Raw genomic sequence first — 13,518 nt, 5'->3', positions numbered from 1 at the left:
TCCTGAATGGGGCTTCGGCAGTCTGCAGGAAGTGAAATTTCATCTCCAGCAGAAAGCAGCGGCAGACACGCCCCCTCCATGTATCTCTATGGGCTACATGGAGGGGGCGTGTCGGCTGCCGCGTCATGCGGGGATAGAACGCCCCCTTTCCAGAATACTGCTGCGGCCCCGTCCAGGAGATCCCAGGGGGCTTCAGCGCTCTGACCCCCCGCAATCTATAACTTATCCCCTATCCTTCGGATAGGGGATAAATTATATTGCACTACAGATGTCCTTTAAAGGGGTACTCCGGTGGAAAACTTTTATTTTTTATTTAATTTAATTTTTATTTTTTATTTTATTTTAAATCAACTGGTGCCAGAAAGTTAAACAGATTTGCAAATTACTTCTATTAAAAATTCTTAATCCTTCCAGTACTTATTAGCGGCTGTATACTACGGAGGAAATTCTTTCCTTTTGGGATTTTTTTTCTGCCACGGTGCTCTCTGCTGACACCATTGTCCATTTTAGGAACTGTCCAGAGCAGCATATGTTTGCTAAGGGGATTTTCCCCTGCTCTGGACAGTTCCTGACATGGACAGAGTTGTCAGCAGAGTGCACTGTGGTCGTGACAGAAAAGAAATCCAAAAAGAATTTCCCCTGTAGTATACAGTCGCTAATAAGTACTGGAAGGATTAAGATTTTTAAAGTAATTTTTAAATCTGTTTAGCTTTCTGGCATCAGTTGATTTAAAAAAAAATAATAATAATTCCACCGGAGTATCCCTTTAAACATATTCCAGGGGTATGCCCTACTGTATACTACAATATACGCACTGTGTATGCCATAAGTGACCTTTTCAGCTCAAATGGCGCTGACGGACCAAGATGACGGACCAACGCGTTACATCTTGGTTATTTAAGTCCGTTTTATCCTCCTTGCTGTGTCCATCTTGGTCCGTCAGCGCCGTTTGAGCTGGCTATATCCATTGAAGCCTCTCCTTGTATGTTAACTCTATATTGCACCAGACGAAAGGCAGCAGACGACCACATACTAATGCACTACTGAACCATTCTTGTGTATGAGTTTACACAACCGTCGAGAGTGAGCGGTGATCCTATGTTTTTTTTTTGTTTTTACCCTATGGAGCACTTGTTTTCTCACTCCCATAAGTGACCTTTTGGCATACACAGGACCATTATGCATTCTATTCTTTTTAATTCAGTGTATAGAAAGGCATGGTCTAATACACTTTTCTATGTAGCAGAATACAGTAAAAGGAAACATATGCCATTTTTACAATGGGTGTCAATGGTTCACATATCTAGGGCATCAACGGTTAATGTTTGTCACCAAGACACAGTGACCTACATCGGCAGCACACATCGAGGAATACTCCCAGCATATACATCTGATAAGTAGGAAAAAAAGGAAGTGCAACAGGTACAGCCTATGGCCCAGGGCACAAAAAACAAGTTTTTTTGCTCCTTGCAGGCAATTCGGTATGGCTCTCCAAAGAACAGGATTCGGTATGGCTCTCCAAAGAACAGGATTCGGTATGGCTCTCCAAAGAACAGGATTCGGTATGGCTCTCCAAAGAACAGGATTCGGTATGGCTCTCCAAAGAACAGGATTCGGTATGGCTCTCCAAAGAACAGGATTCGGTATGGCTCTCCAAAGAACAGGATTCGGTATGGCTCTCCAAAGAACAGGATTCGGTATGGCTCTCCAAAGAACAGGATTCGGTATGGCTCTCCGAAGAACAGGATTCGGTATGGCTCTCCAAAGAACAGGATTCGGTATGGCTCTCCAAAGAACAGGATTCGGTATGGCTCTCCGAAGAACAGGATTCGGTATGGCTCTCCGAAGAACAGGATTCGGTATGGCTCTCCGAAGAACAGGATTCGGTATGGCTCTCCGAAGAACAGGATTCGGTATGGCTCTCCAAAGAACAGGATTCGGTATGGCTCTCCAAAGAACAGGATTCGGTATGGCTCTCCAAAGAACAGGATTCGGTATGGCTCTCCAAAGAACAGGATTCGGTATGGCTCTCCGAAGAACAGGATTCGGTATGGCTCTCCGAAGAACAGGATTCGGTATGGCTCTCCAAAGAACAGGATTCGGTATGGCTCTCCAAAGAACAGGATTCGGTATGGCTCTCCGAAGAACAGGATTCGGTATGGCTCTCCGAAGAACAGGATTCCGTATGGCTCTCCGAAGAACAGGATTCCGTATGGCTCTCCAAAGAAGTGGCCAAAGCTCCATTCCCAATTCTGTTGGCTTCAGAGCTGAAATCTTGTAGTATTCTTTGCTTGCTCAAAGTCTGCACAATGGCTGGTGTTATCCATATCCCGAGTGATATAAAGTAATCAAGTAAGTGTAAAATAAAACTATTTCTGCTATACGCGTAGGGACGTCACCGATGGCAAATAAGTAATGTAACAAAATAAAGATGCAAATTGCTGGATTAAAGCCGTTTTACAGCAAGTCAATATAAAGAGCCTGTAAGAGGAAAGTTTTACACTTAATAGCACATGACCTTTCCAAAAGTTTCAGTGTCCAACCTATCCCCCCCCCCCCCTCTCTTAAAGAGGGCCGGTCAGTGAGGCACATGGGGAGATCTGCTTCCTGTTAACAAGCGGTGTCAGGAATGCACAAGGTTTGCAGAATTTCTCCCAGCTGCATTGTTTACATTTGTGGAATGTGAAGAAACAGCGCAGAGAACGAAGAACATTCCAGAAAGGCGGGAAAAGAAAAAATAAATCTTACATTTATGACATTCTGTCTAAGATTTCAAGTGTACTGAAACTTCTGGGAGGGACTCCTACCTTTCACAAATGATTCTATAAAGACCCCTATAAAAGTAATGGTAATAAGCCCAGACACCTTGTACTGAAAACGTTTGCATCAGAAAGTTTGTAGACCCCCTCTAGCAGTCAATTATTTCCATAGCAATAAACAGGAGGCTTAGGAGTGCGACTTGTGATATAGTCCTATAATAAACCATCACCGTGCTGAGGAAAATACAAAGAAATTGCCAAAAATGTAAGTGCTAAGAACATAAAAAAGCAAAAAATGTAATAAAACTGCCAAAGGCCTACATCAATAATGAGACCTCTCTGTGCAACAGCCCACCGGCCGCTAGCCTGCATTGTATCTCCTCTATTACGGATCCTTTGTTCACTGTGAGAAAAAGTTCAGAGCACAGAAAGACTATGTAGTGCGAGTGTGTAGAAATCCAAGCTCTGTTTGCATATGGTCACAGCATGAGGAGCTGACTGCCAAACTCACTGATGCCTGTCTTGAATCCCCCTCAGTACCGGGCCATTTCCCAGCTCCAAAGCTGCACGTACTGCAAAAACTTAACTGTTTGCACCACCCGGCACTATGTAACAAATCTACTGTACTCACATTAAACAAAGTGTCAAAGCTATAACTCTGGGCCTGCACCTAAGGACACTTAAGTTACTAAGAAGCACTTAAGTTACTAAGAATATATATATATATATATATATATATATATATATATATATATATATATATATAATGATAAAGCAAATTTAAGTGATTAAATTCTTCAGAATATAAATATAAAAGATTTTTCACCATTTTTTAATTACTTTACATTTATAACATGTAGGCATCAAACTAGATTTAAAAAAAAAGTACAAATAAAACTTTAACTCATTATTTCAAATTAAATCTTATTTAACACTCCAAATGAACCTGCTGCATGTTGAAATGGCTCCCATATGCAACTTTTTTTTTTTTTACAGTAGTATAAAAAATTATAAAAATATGATTTTTTTTTATTAAAATTTGCATATTTTGGGGATTTCACTACAAACAGATTTACTTCTTTAGGGTGAAAAATATGTAAAATGTATTGCAACATTAAAAAAGAAAAAAAGGAAAATACAAAAATGCACAAAGTAAACGCGATCTAAGAGAATAGAAAAGATAAAAAATAAGGGGAAAAGAAAATATCATAAACATAGAAATTGCAGTCTGGCATAATGCACGGCTTTCCACAAGGGACTTGTGGTGTGGGACACATCCTTCAATGGCAGATCTGGACAGGAAATAGGAATGTAGACAAAGGGGGAGATTGTGTTCAGTGTTGTGATCTATGACCTCTTCTCTTACAAGGGGAGGGTGGGGGGGGGGGGGGGGGGGAGGAAAAAAAAAAAAACCTTTTGAACACACACGGATAGAGTGTATATATGCTCATTGTATGGTGAATAGCAACAGGATGGAAGCATACTGTAAAAAAAAATGCTAAATGTACATAAATTTATATAAAAAATAAAACAAATAAAAAATGTACATTAAATTATATAAAAAATAAAAAATGCACCGGTATATAATTAAATACATACATAATTAAACAAATAAAATAAAAATAAATAAAAAGCATAGTAAAATGTAGCGTGCAGTATCATTTCAGAGTGGATAAGCCTTTCTGGTAGCAAATATGGCTAAAATAAAATAATGATTTCTTACGTAAGCATAAAAACAAGCAAACTATTACAAAATAATTACAAGGTATAAGTAGCTTGAACATCGCTTACGACAATGTTTCCCAAGCAGGGTGCCTCCAGCGGTTGCAAAACTACAACCCTCAGCATGCCCGGACAGCCGCTGGCTGTCCGGGCATGCTGAGAGTTGTAGTTTTGCAACAGCCGGAGGCACCCTGGTTGGGTAACCGTGGTTTAGAGATCACGTGTTGATACATTTACACCTTAATCGTTTAACCAGCCTTGGGAACAGTGAACACAATCTATAGCGTATATGACAAAATACGGATAGTAAAACAAAAAACACACAAAAAAAAAAAAGACGAAAAGTCAAGTAAAACCAAGTGCAAGGCAAGCAGACAAACCGGTATAAAACTAGGCGAAAGGAAGGGTTTTTTTTGTTAAATTTTTTGTTTCTGCTCGTTCCCAACACTAGAACTATAAAGGTCAGGGGAAGCGTTTACCTTCATAGCACAGAATGCCAATATTGTTGTTCATCTTGTCCAGGTACTGGTAGTTCAACAGATCCATCTTCATAAACAGCATTTATTATTGGGGTTTGCAGGAAAGACCAGCTTTCTCGCTTCACCCACCAAAAAAAAATTATTGATTTAGCTATAGATATATGTATATATATCTAAAAGACAAGAGAGGCAGCAGCGGACAGCTTCGGAACAGATCCCAGCTCTCCTTTAAGATTTGTCGAGACAGAAAGGCCCAGCCTCCAACAACAAAAGCCGAGAAAAGTACATGAAAAACCGAAAAGGGGAAATCCGTCCAGAGGAAGAGGTGACGGATCTGCCTTGGCAATGCTATGGCAAGGGGGGGCACACCGGCTACACCAGACCGGGGTGCACTTTTTTGCAGGCAAAAAAAAAAAAAAAGGAGGAAAAAAAATAAAAAAAAAGTGAAGACAAAGCCAGTCAGTTCTCACAGCCCCGCTGCAAGTTCACTGCTCTGACACGCAGCCTATGCCTGGTATGACTCCAATGTAAGTCAGCTTCCTCTCTCCTACAGCCTGGGAGGAGGGAGCATGCTCAGTGATTCCCTGGAGCAGCTCACATGTCAGGGATATTTTCGGCAGAAGTTCAGCCCCCTCCGAATGCTCAGAGAGGGTTTGTAAGAGGAGAGTGTGTCAGAGCAGAAAGTGACAAAAAGCAGTGCCAAAAAAGTAACACCCCCCACCCCAGGGCCAGACACAGGTATATACAAGTGTAAGGGATTAACTGCACAAAATGCACTGCTGTATTCATAGCAAGGGACAATTCACACGAAGCACGATTGTTGCTGAATTTTTTAAATTTTATTTATTTTCTTTTTTATTTCTTAATTTTTTTAATTTCTTATTTTTTTCTTTCTTTATCCCCTTAAAGGACCACAAGTTTTTAAGTTTTTTCCGTTTTTTGTACTTTTCGTTTTTTCCTCCTCACCTTTTAAAAATCATAACCCTTTCAATTTTGCACCTAAAAATCCATATTTTTCCACCTATTTTTTGCGCCACCAATTCTACTTTGAAGGGACATCAGTCATTTTGCCCAAAAATCTACGGCGAAACAGAAAAGAAAAATCATTGTGCGACGAAATTGAAGAAAAAAGCCATTTTGTAACTTTTGGGGGCTTCCGTTTCTACACGGTACATTTTACAGTAAAAATGACATCTTATCTTTATTCTGTAGGTCCATACGGTTAAAATGATACCCTACTTATATAGGTTTGATTTTGTCGTACTTCTGGAAAAAATCCTAACTACATGCAGGAAAATGTATACGCTTAAAATTGTCATCTTCTGACCCCTATAACTTTTTTATTTTACCGCTTATGGGGCGGTATGAGGGCTCATTTTTTGCGCTGTGATCTGAAGTTTTTAGTGGTACAATTTTTGTATTGATCAGACTTTTTGATCACTTTTTATTCATTTTTTCATGATATAAAAAGTGACCAAAAATTTTATTTTGGACTTCGGAATTTTTTTGCGCGTACGCCATTGACCGTGCGGTTTAATTAATTATATATTTTTATAGTTTGGACATTTATGCACGCAGCGATACCACATGTTTATATTTTTTTACATTTTATTTTAATGGGAAAAGGGGGGTGATTTGGACTTTTATTAGGGAAAGGGTTAAATAACTTATTTTTACACTTTTTTTTGCAGTGTTATAGCTCCCATAGGGGGCTATAACACTGCACACATTGATCTTTTACACTGTTCAGTGCAAAGCCATAGCTTTGCATTGATCAGTGTTATCGGCGGTCGATTGCTCAAGCCTGCATCTCAGGCTTGGAGCAATCAATCGCCAAAGGGACGCACCAGAAGAAGTTAAGAAGACCTCTGCTCGCGTCCTAGCTGATCGGGACACCACATTTTCACTGCGGTGGTCCCGATCAGCCGAACTGTGCAGCCGGGAAGGTTTTACTTTCGTTTTAGACGCGACGGTCAACTTTGAAAGCCGCATCTAAAAGGTTAATAGCCCGCGATCACTGCTGCGCACTATTAGCCCCAGGTCCCAGCTTCAGATACATGCCGGGACCGACCCGATATGACACTTTGTCACCGCGTGACCCCGCGTATCACGTAAATATACGTCCTTGGTCGTTAAGGGGTTATTCCTTTATTTATTCATTTATTTATTTTTTTATTTTATTTATTATTATTTTTTTTTTTCTTTATTTATTCATTCATTCATTTATACAACTATCTTATTTGCTGAATGGGGGGCTTGCGGAAATCCAATGCGGCCTGATGCCAAAATAACTCCCATTCAAAAGGACAGAATGGATTTTAGAGCTGCAATGCAACACATATGCCACCAATTTTTTTTTTTTATAATTTATTATTTTCTTACATTTATTCTGAAATGCTCTCACTTCTGTTTTATTTTTTAACTATTTATACATTTTTAACCTCTTCCCTCGGCAAAAGAAAAACATAATAGAATATGCTTTGCTGTGCAGCAGTGCTTCCCAGACAGTATGCCTCCAACTGTTGCAAAACTACAACATGCTGGGAGTTGTAGTGGGATGTCCCGGTACCGTATTGCATATGTTCTCTTGTGGTGAGGTCCCCAAAGTCAGAGTCCCTAGGAACAGTGGAGGTTCCTTAGTTAACCCCTTGTCACCCGTCAGTTAGCTATAATTAATGTAAATACAAATGTAAAGATGTATATTTAATATTCTTATCTTGCTTGCGTCGCAGGACCTGCAGGTCATGTGATCGAATTGCAGAACTCTATGGTTTTTTGCTAAAGGACCTTTGGTGGTTTTGGACATGTGATCGCCCACAATCCATTGTAACGGTGAGTGACAGCTGTATGGACCAATCTAAAACGGCTCAGTCCCGGCCCATATAAGGGAGCTGCAATCATTGATCGCGCTCTTGTTCCTGTGCTGCCAAGCAAGCAGCATCATTGCTCTTGGGTTGCTGATTCCAGACGAGGTAAGACCTCTGCAGCTTACAAGACAAATTACTAGGCCCAAGCCTGCGTTAGAGACGGATAGTTCATTCAATTCCCCGCTACCTCAGCAAGATCTCTGGACCTAATCAAACCCCTAAATCCGGCGGATCTATGCAAATACAATCCTCTAAAACTAAAGAGAACTTTCCGGTCCTAAGCACCTGTCAATCACTGCTGAGCTGTTTAAATAGACTCTGTTATCTGGACTGTTACCGTTATTGCAAATACAGAAAATCTTCAGTAAAGATTCCGCAAGTTTTAAGTTCAGCACTGCTGTGGACAATCTATTTATTTCGCACTCACCTATCACTCTTGGGAAGGGTGGCAATAGGCCCAGCACCAATAGAGAGTTTTAACCCTCACCCTGGAGTCACGAGTGACAAGGGTTAACAGCGCCCTTTTATTATCAAGAACAGCAACACCCCAACTACCCTACACCCACACAAGGCTTTATTCCCACAGTTTACCACAGTAGTTTTGCAACAGCTGGAGGCACGTTGCTTGGGAAACCCTTATCTACAGCGCAATAAGAAAAAAAAAGGTATTTGATTTTCAGATAAATATAGCTACATTACTGCTAAATTACTGTATATATTTTTTGAAAAATACCAAGTGTTTGAAGGCCAGGGCCGCTATGGGATTCTGTACCCATACCACATGTTTGTATACAAGATCACAACACAATTCAAGCTAAGCATTGGTAATCTAATGCAAACAGATAGGAGTGCGTTACTGAAGTAGTTGTGTAGCACAGGCCCGAAACTGTCCATACGCAACAGATAGCTATGACCCATCCCTGATTGTCCCTATAAACACACCCTTTTAGGCAAATGGTCATGTTGTTTCAATAGGTGCATCTTATCTTCTTTGGCAGCAAAGCATCACACGAGATCTGACCCTTGTTTTCTCATCAGGACAAATCCTGCCCAGAAGTCCTATTGGGGAAGATGTTCACTTCAGAAAGACCTTGCTTAGGAGGACTAGGTCTAGACACTGGGACCTTTGATAGCCAGTCAAGTTCCCAATTACATGTTCCAAAAGGCTTAAAAAATTGAGGCGGAACCTGAATGGTTCCCATAATATATTTTTCCATCATACTACTTTGGTATTTAGGGAATAATAGAAGAACAGAGAAGAACGTCGCACCAGGATCTGTTGTTTTAACTCCGCCTGTCAAATTAGTGACTCAACAGTTGCTAAATTCTGCTTAGACACCATGCAGACAGGTTGTTTGGCAGCAGGAAAAACACTCAGATGTGATAAAACCCCCACCATTCAAAAATAATAAACTCTAAGGCCAGAGCTCCATGGTGACTGTAGATTGGCAATGTGATCGTGTCAGCATCTGACTCCCTGCAATCCAAAAACAGGACGGGCTTATTCCTATCGCACTATGGTATTTATCAATCCTGTATAGGCTCTGCGTCGTGTCTTTGTTATGGTCAAAACTATAAAAGTTAATGTCTCGCAGTAATTTTAAAGTTGCTGTGAAGATTTTTTTTGGGTGAAATGATTTTTTCTTTTAATTAATCACCAATAAAGCAATACAATTAATTAGTAACATAAATGCGCATACATAAAAAATAAATAGCGAGAAGACGGGATTGTCCAGCGCAGATCTCATGCAAAAGGTGTTCTTTTATTCATAGTTAAAAGCCACGACAGGAGTGAAAAGTAACGCGTTTCAGGTTAGTTAGCAGCACCCTTAATCGTACAAGATGTACGATTAAGGGTGCTGCTAATGCACCTGAAACGCGTTACTTCTCACTCCTGTCATGTCGGTTCTCTGCCCCTAGACATCTTATCCCCTATCCACCGCTGGGACCCCCCACGATCATTAAGAACGCTGGCTGCAGCACAGGTGGCTCGTGACCTCACGGCTACACCCCTTCATGACATCACAGTCACGCCCCCTCAATGCAAGTCTATGGGAGGGGGCATGGTGGTGGTCACACCCCCTCCCATAGACTTGAATTGAGGGGGAAGGCATGGCATGACATCACAAGGGGGTGTGGCTGTGACATCAGCGCCGCATTGCTAGTCATCAGGCACGGAGCGAAGAGGACTGCAATGCTGCAGCAGAGATCGTGGGGGCAATTAATCATCTTATCCCCTATCCTTTGGCTAATGGATAAGATGTCAAGGGGCGGAGTACCCCTTTAACTCTACTTCTTGCCATTTACCAAACCAAACAGCACAGGATAAGGGAATAGGAGAACTGCCCATCAACAACTCTTTCATGTACCAGTCTGTGCAATGGAAGCCATCATGAAGTGCCCATTGGGTTGACAGAAGGAGACGAGTAACAAACTGTCCATTTGGTGAAGAATCCCTTAGTCAGCCGCATACATGGAGAGGCTGTTTAGTAGGAAGACTTTTTTGGAGGTGAAAACATTGGATGCCCTTAAGACGAACTATTTTTAAACACAATTTTAAATAAATCCCCTTGATATCAAGGCTGAAGTTTCACTCCAACAATACATAGTCAACGTTGGTCCGACAGAATGGTAGCGGCAGATCCACAAGTCACTTTATATTGACAGAACACTCTCATACAAGCAAAAGGAATTGTCCATCTGTAGACACGGATTTCTTGCCCCTGTCAGTACAGAGCCGGGACTGGTTGACTAGACAAATGCCCTAAAGTGGCCGGCAACACACCTGCAAAAGCTGTGAGCAGACCGCTCTGTCTCCTGATTTTTCCATACACATTGGTGAATATTCACGTGTCCTCTACGGAGGGAGGAGGAGTAAACCCCTGCCAGACACTTCTGTTGGAAGTTTATTTCTCTCAGAACAAAACAGTCAGGCTTTTCATTATTCAATATGCCCAATCCTCCTCTCGCAGAAGAGTTGAGAGGGCCCCAATACACTTTAGAAAGTCAGTCAGTTCCACCCAACTTGGTGGTTTAGTCAACTTTTGACTAATAAGGTGTCTATAAGACTTATACTAAAGTTTGTTGAACCTGCTCATGGGTTCAGATGACTAAGGTGTATGGCGGCTCCTGACTCTCCACAGAAAGTTGGGTTGAGTATAGATAAGCGGATGCCAGAGCTGTCTGGCTGTGGCTTACCCCTACCCTCTTCACAGAGCACACATCTTTGGCCGGACCAAAGGTCAGAAGAGAACTGCTGACCGAAAATTATGGAAAATGTATGGGCTCTAGTGTATAGGGACCTGGGGGAGGGGGTGGTACCAACTCTCGTTGTAGAGGTCAGTGATATGCCACTTTATTTTACATGCCCCTTAATTGTGTTTAAACGGGTATTCCAGGAAAAAACTTTTTTTTTTGTTATATCAACTGGCTCCAGAAAGTTAAACAGATTTGTAAATTTCTATTTAAAAATTCTTAATCCTTTCAGTAGTTATCAGGTGCTGAAGTTGAGTTGTACTTTTCTTTCTGACAACAGTGCTCTCTGCTGACACCTCTGCTTGCTCAGGAACTGTCTGAAGCATTAGAGGTTTGCTATGGGAACTTGCTCCTACTCTGGGCAGTTCCTGAGACAAGCAGAGGTGTCAGCAGAGAGCACTGTTAGACAGAAAAGAACAACTCAACTTCCGCAACTGATAACTACTGGAAGGATTAAGATTTTTTTAATAGATAATAGAAGTAATTTACAAATCTGTTTAACTTTCTGGAGCCAGTTTTTTCCTGGAATACCCCTTTAAACGCCGTGTCAGCTGAACCCACATGACCGGCCAGCCATCTAATGTGTACAGTGTTTTCCTGACTTTCCCTGACAGCAAATGTTGGAGAAGAGTATGAATAATAGAGTATGCTGAATTTCAACTGCCCGATCCTTTCCTTCTTGGGGGATAAGCTTCCACCAGATGTGTCTGGAAGCGGCTTTTCAGCTGTAGACTATTTTATGTTTGTTTATTTGGTCACCTATAGGCACCTGTCTGTCTAGCCAACCAGTTTCTCCAAACTGCAGCCCTCCAGCTGTTGCAAAACTACAACTCCCAGCATGCCCGGACAGCCGTTGGCTGTCCGGGCATGCTGGGAGTTGTAGTTTTGCAACAGCTGGAGGGCCGCAGTTTGGAGAACACTGGTGTAAAATAACAGGGACGCCAGAGTACAGATGCTCAGCAAGCATCTAGAATGTAATAAAGTGTGAGGCCGGGGCTGGGCAGCAGCGCAGGGGATTTTTATTGTGTCTGCTCACACACCAGGATGTGGTTTGTTATAAGGCGACCTCACTGAGAGATTGCAGATGTTTATACAGATGTAGTTGAGTCATCACAAGGAAGATCTAAATCAGCAATCACAGCGGTGGGAATGAACTTGTGTATGGTGGACAGTAAGCTCAACTTTAGTGGCCAGTGCCAGGCAGCTGCTGCCAAGGCTAATAAAGTATCAGGAGAGGCACAGAGGCTCGTGACAGGGACATAGTTTTGCCTCTGTATAAATCATTTGTCAGATCACATATGGAGTATTGAGTCCAATTTTGGGCACCTGTATATAAGAAGGACATGGCCAAACTGGAGAGGGTGCAGGAGAGGGCGACAAAGATAATTAATGGTATGGGAGGATTACAGGACCAAGACAGGTTATTAAGCTTGGGGTTATGTAGTGTAGAGAGAAGACGTCTTAGGGGCGATCTGATCAAAATGTACAAATACACAGAGATCTTTCTAGTGATCTTTTTATACCTTGGCCGGTAACCATGACAAGGGGGCATCCTCTACGTCTAGAGGAAAGAAGGTTTCACCATCACAGACAGAGATTCTTTACTGTAAGAGCAGTGAGCCTACGGAACTTTTCTGGTGTTAAACAAGTTCAAGAAGGGTCTGGATGTTTTTTTCTGGAATGGATTACGGATACTAGATTTATGGGGACAGAAGGTTGATCCAGGGATTTATTCAGATTTTTCCTCTGTCATGGGGCAATTAGGATCAGCCTCATGGGGGGGGGGGGGGGGGGGCTTCCTCTGGATCAACACAGTAGGGTTTTAGGTTGAACTTGTTGGAGACTACTTTTTTTCAGCCTTATAAACGATGTAAATAAACTATAAAGGCATGAAGTATGCTGTGCATTACCTATTCCCCTACAGAAGGTACTGGCAAAGATATAGGGGGATATTTATCAAAATCTGTCCAGAGGAAAAGTTGCTAGGCTGCCCATAGCAACCAATCAGATCGCTTCTTTCATTTTCAAAGAGGCCTGTGAAAAATGAAAGCAGCGATCTGATTGGTTGCTATTGGCAACTGCACCACTCTTTCTCTATACACTGGTTTTGATAAATCTCCCCCAGAAGTCTTGCTCACGGGGTAAATGGAAATCCACCAGTTTAAAGAATTTGGTCTGCACTAGAAATTGCTGAAAGTTTGGTCCACCGGGCTCAACTCATCTCTCTGTAGAGTGCAACTATCCACCCTCTGAAGGTAGTTTATTATACAACTTTCATGCTTTTATCAGTAGGCCGAGCCATAAGGCAAGTACATGAGAACTGATGAGGTCCTCTACAGGTTCCCCTTCTGCTGTATCCAGGGGATAGGGTAGACCCTTTACTAAAGACACTTGTGGTTACTTTCTACTCTACTGATCGGTTTTAAATGGTTAGCT

At 41.7% G+C, this 13,518-nt stretch overlaps 1 protein-coding gene across 5 annotated transcripts in view; it reads right to left on the bottom strand.

Moving 5' to 3' along the window:
- Window positions 1-13,518, bottom strand: part of VGLL4 (vestigial like family member 4) — a 118,248-nt gene that overhangs the window by 41,103 nt on the left and 63,627 nt on the right. Inside the window, exon 1 of one of the 5 annotated variants that reach the window (XM_056524267.1) lies at window positions 4,961-5,437. The exons of the other annotated variants lie outside the window; for them this stretch is intronic. Within the exon in view, the coding sequence (XP_056380242.1) occupies window positions 4,961-5,042 (82 nt within the window). The 5' untranslated portion in view covers window positions 5,043-5,437. Of the gene's footprint in view, window positions 1-4,960; window positions 5,438-13,518 lie in introns of those variants that run through there. 5 annotated transcript variants of the gene reach the window in all.

Source organism: Hyla sarda, chromosome 6 (assembly GCF_029499605.1).
Source record: "Hyla sarda isolate aHylSar1 chromosome 6, aHylSar1.hap1, whole genome shotgun sequence".
Lineage (NCBI taxonomy): Eukaryota > Metazoa > Chordata > Amphibia > Anura > Hylidae > Hyla > Hyla sarda.
Note: the sequence above shows the minus strand (reverse complement) of the source record. Positions and strands in the feature narration are given on the sequence as shown.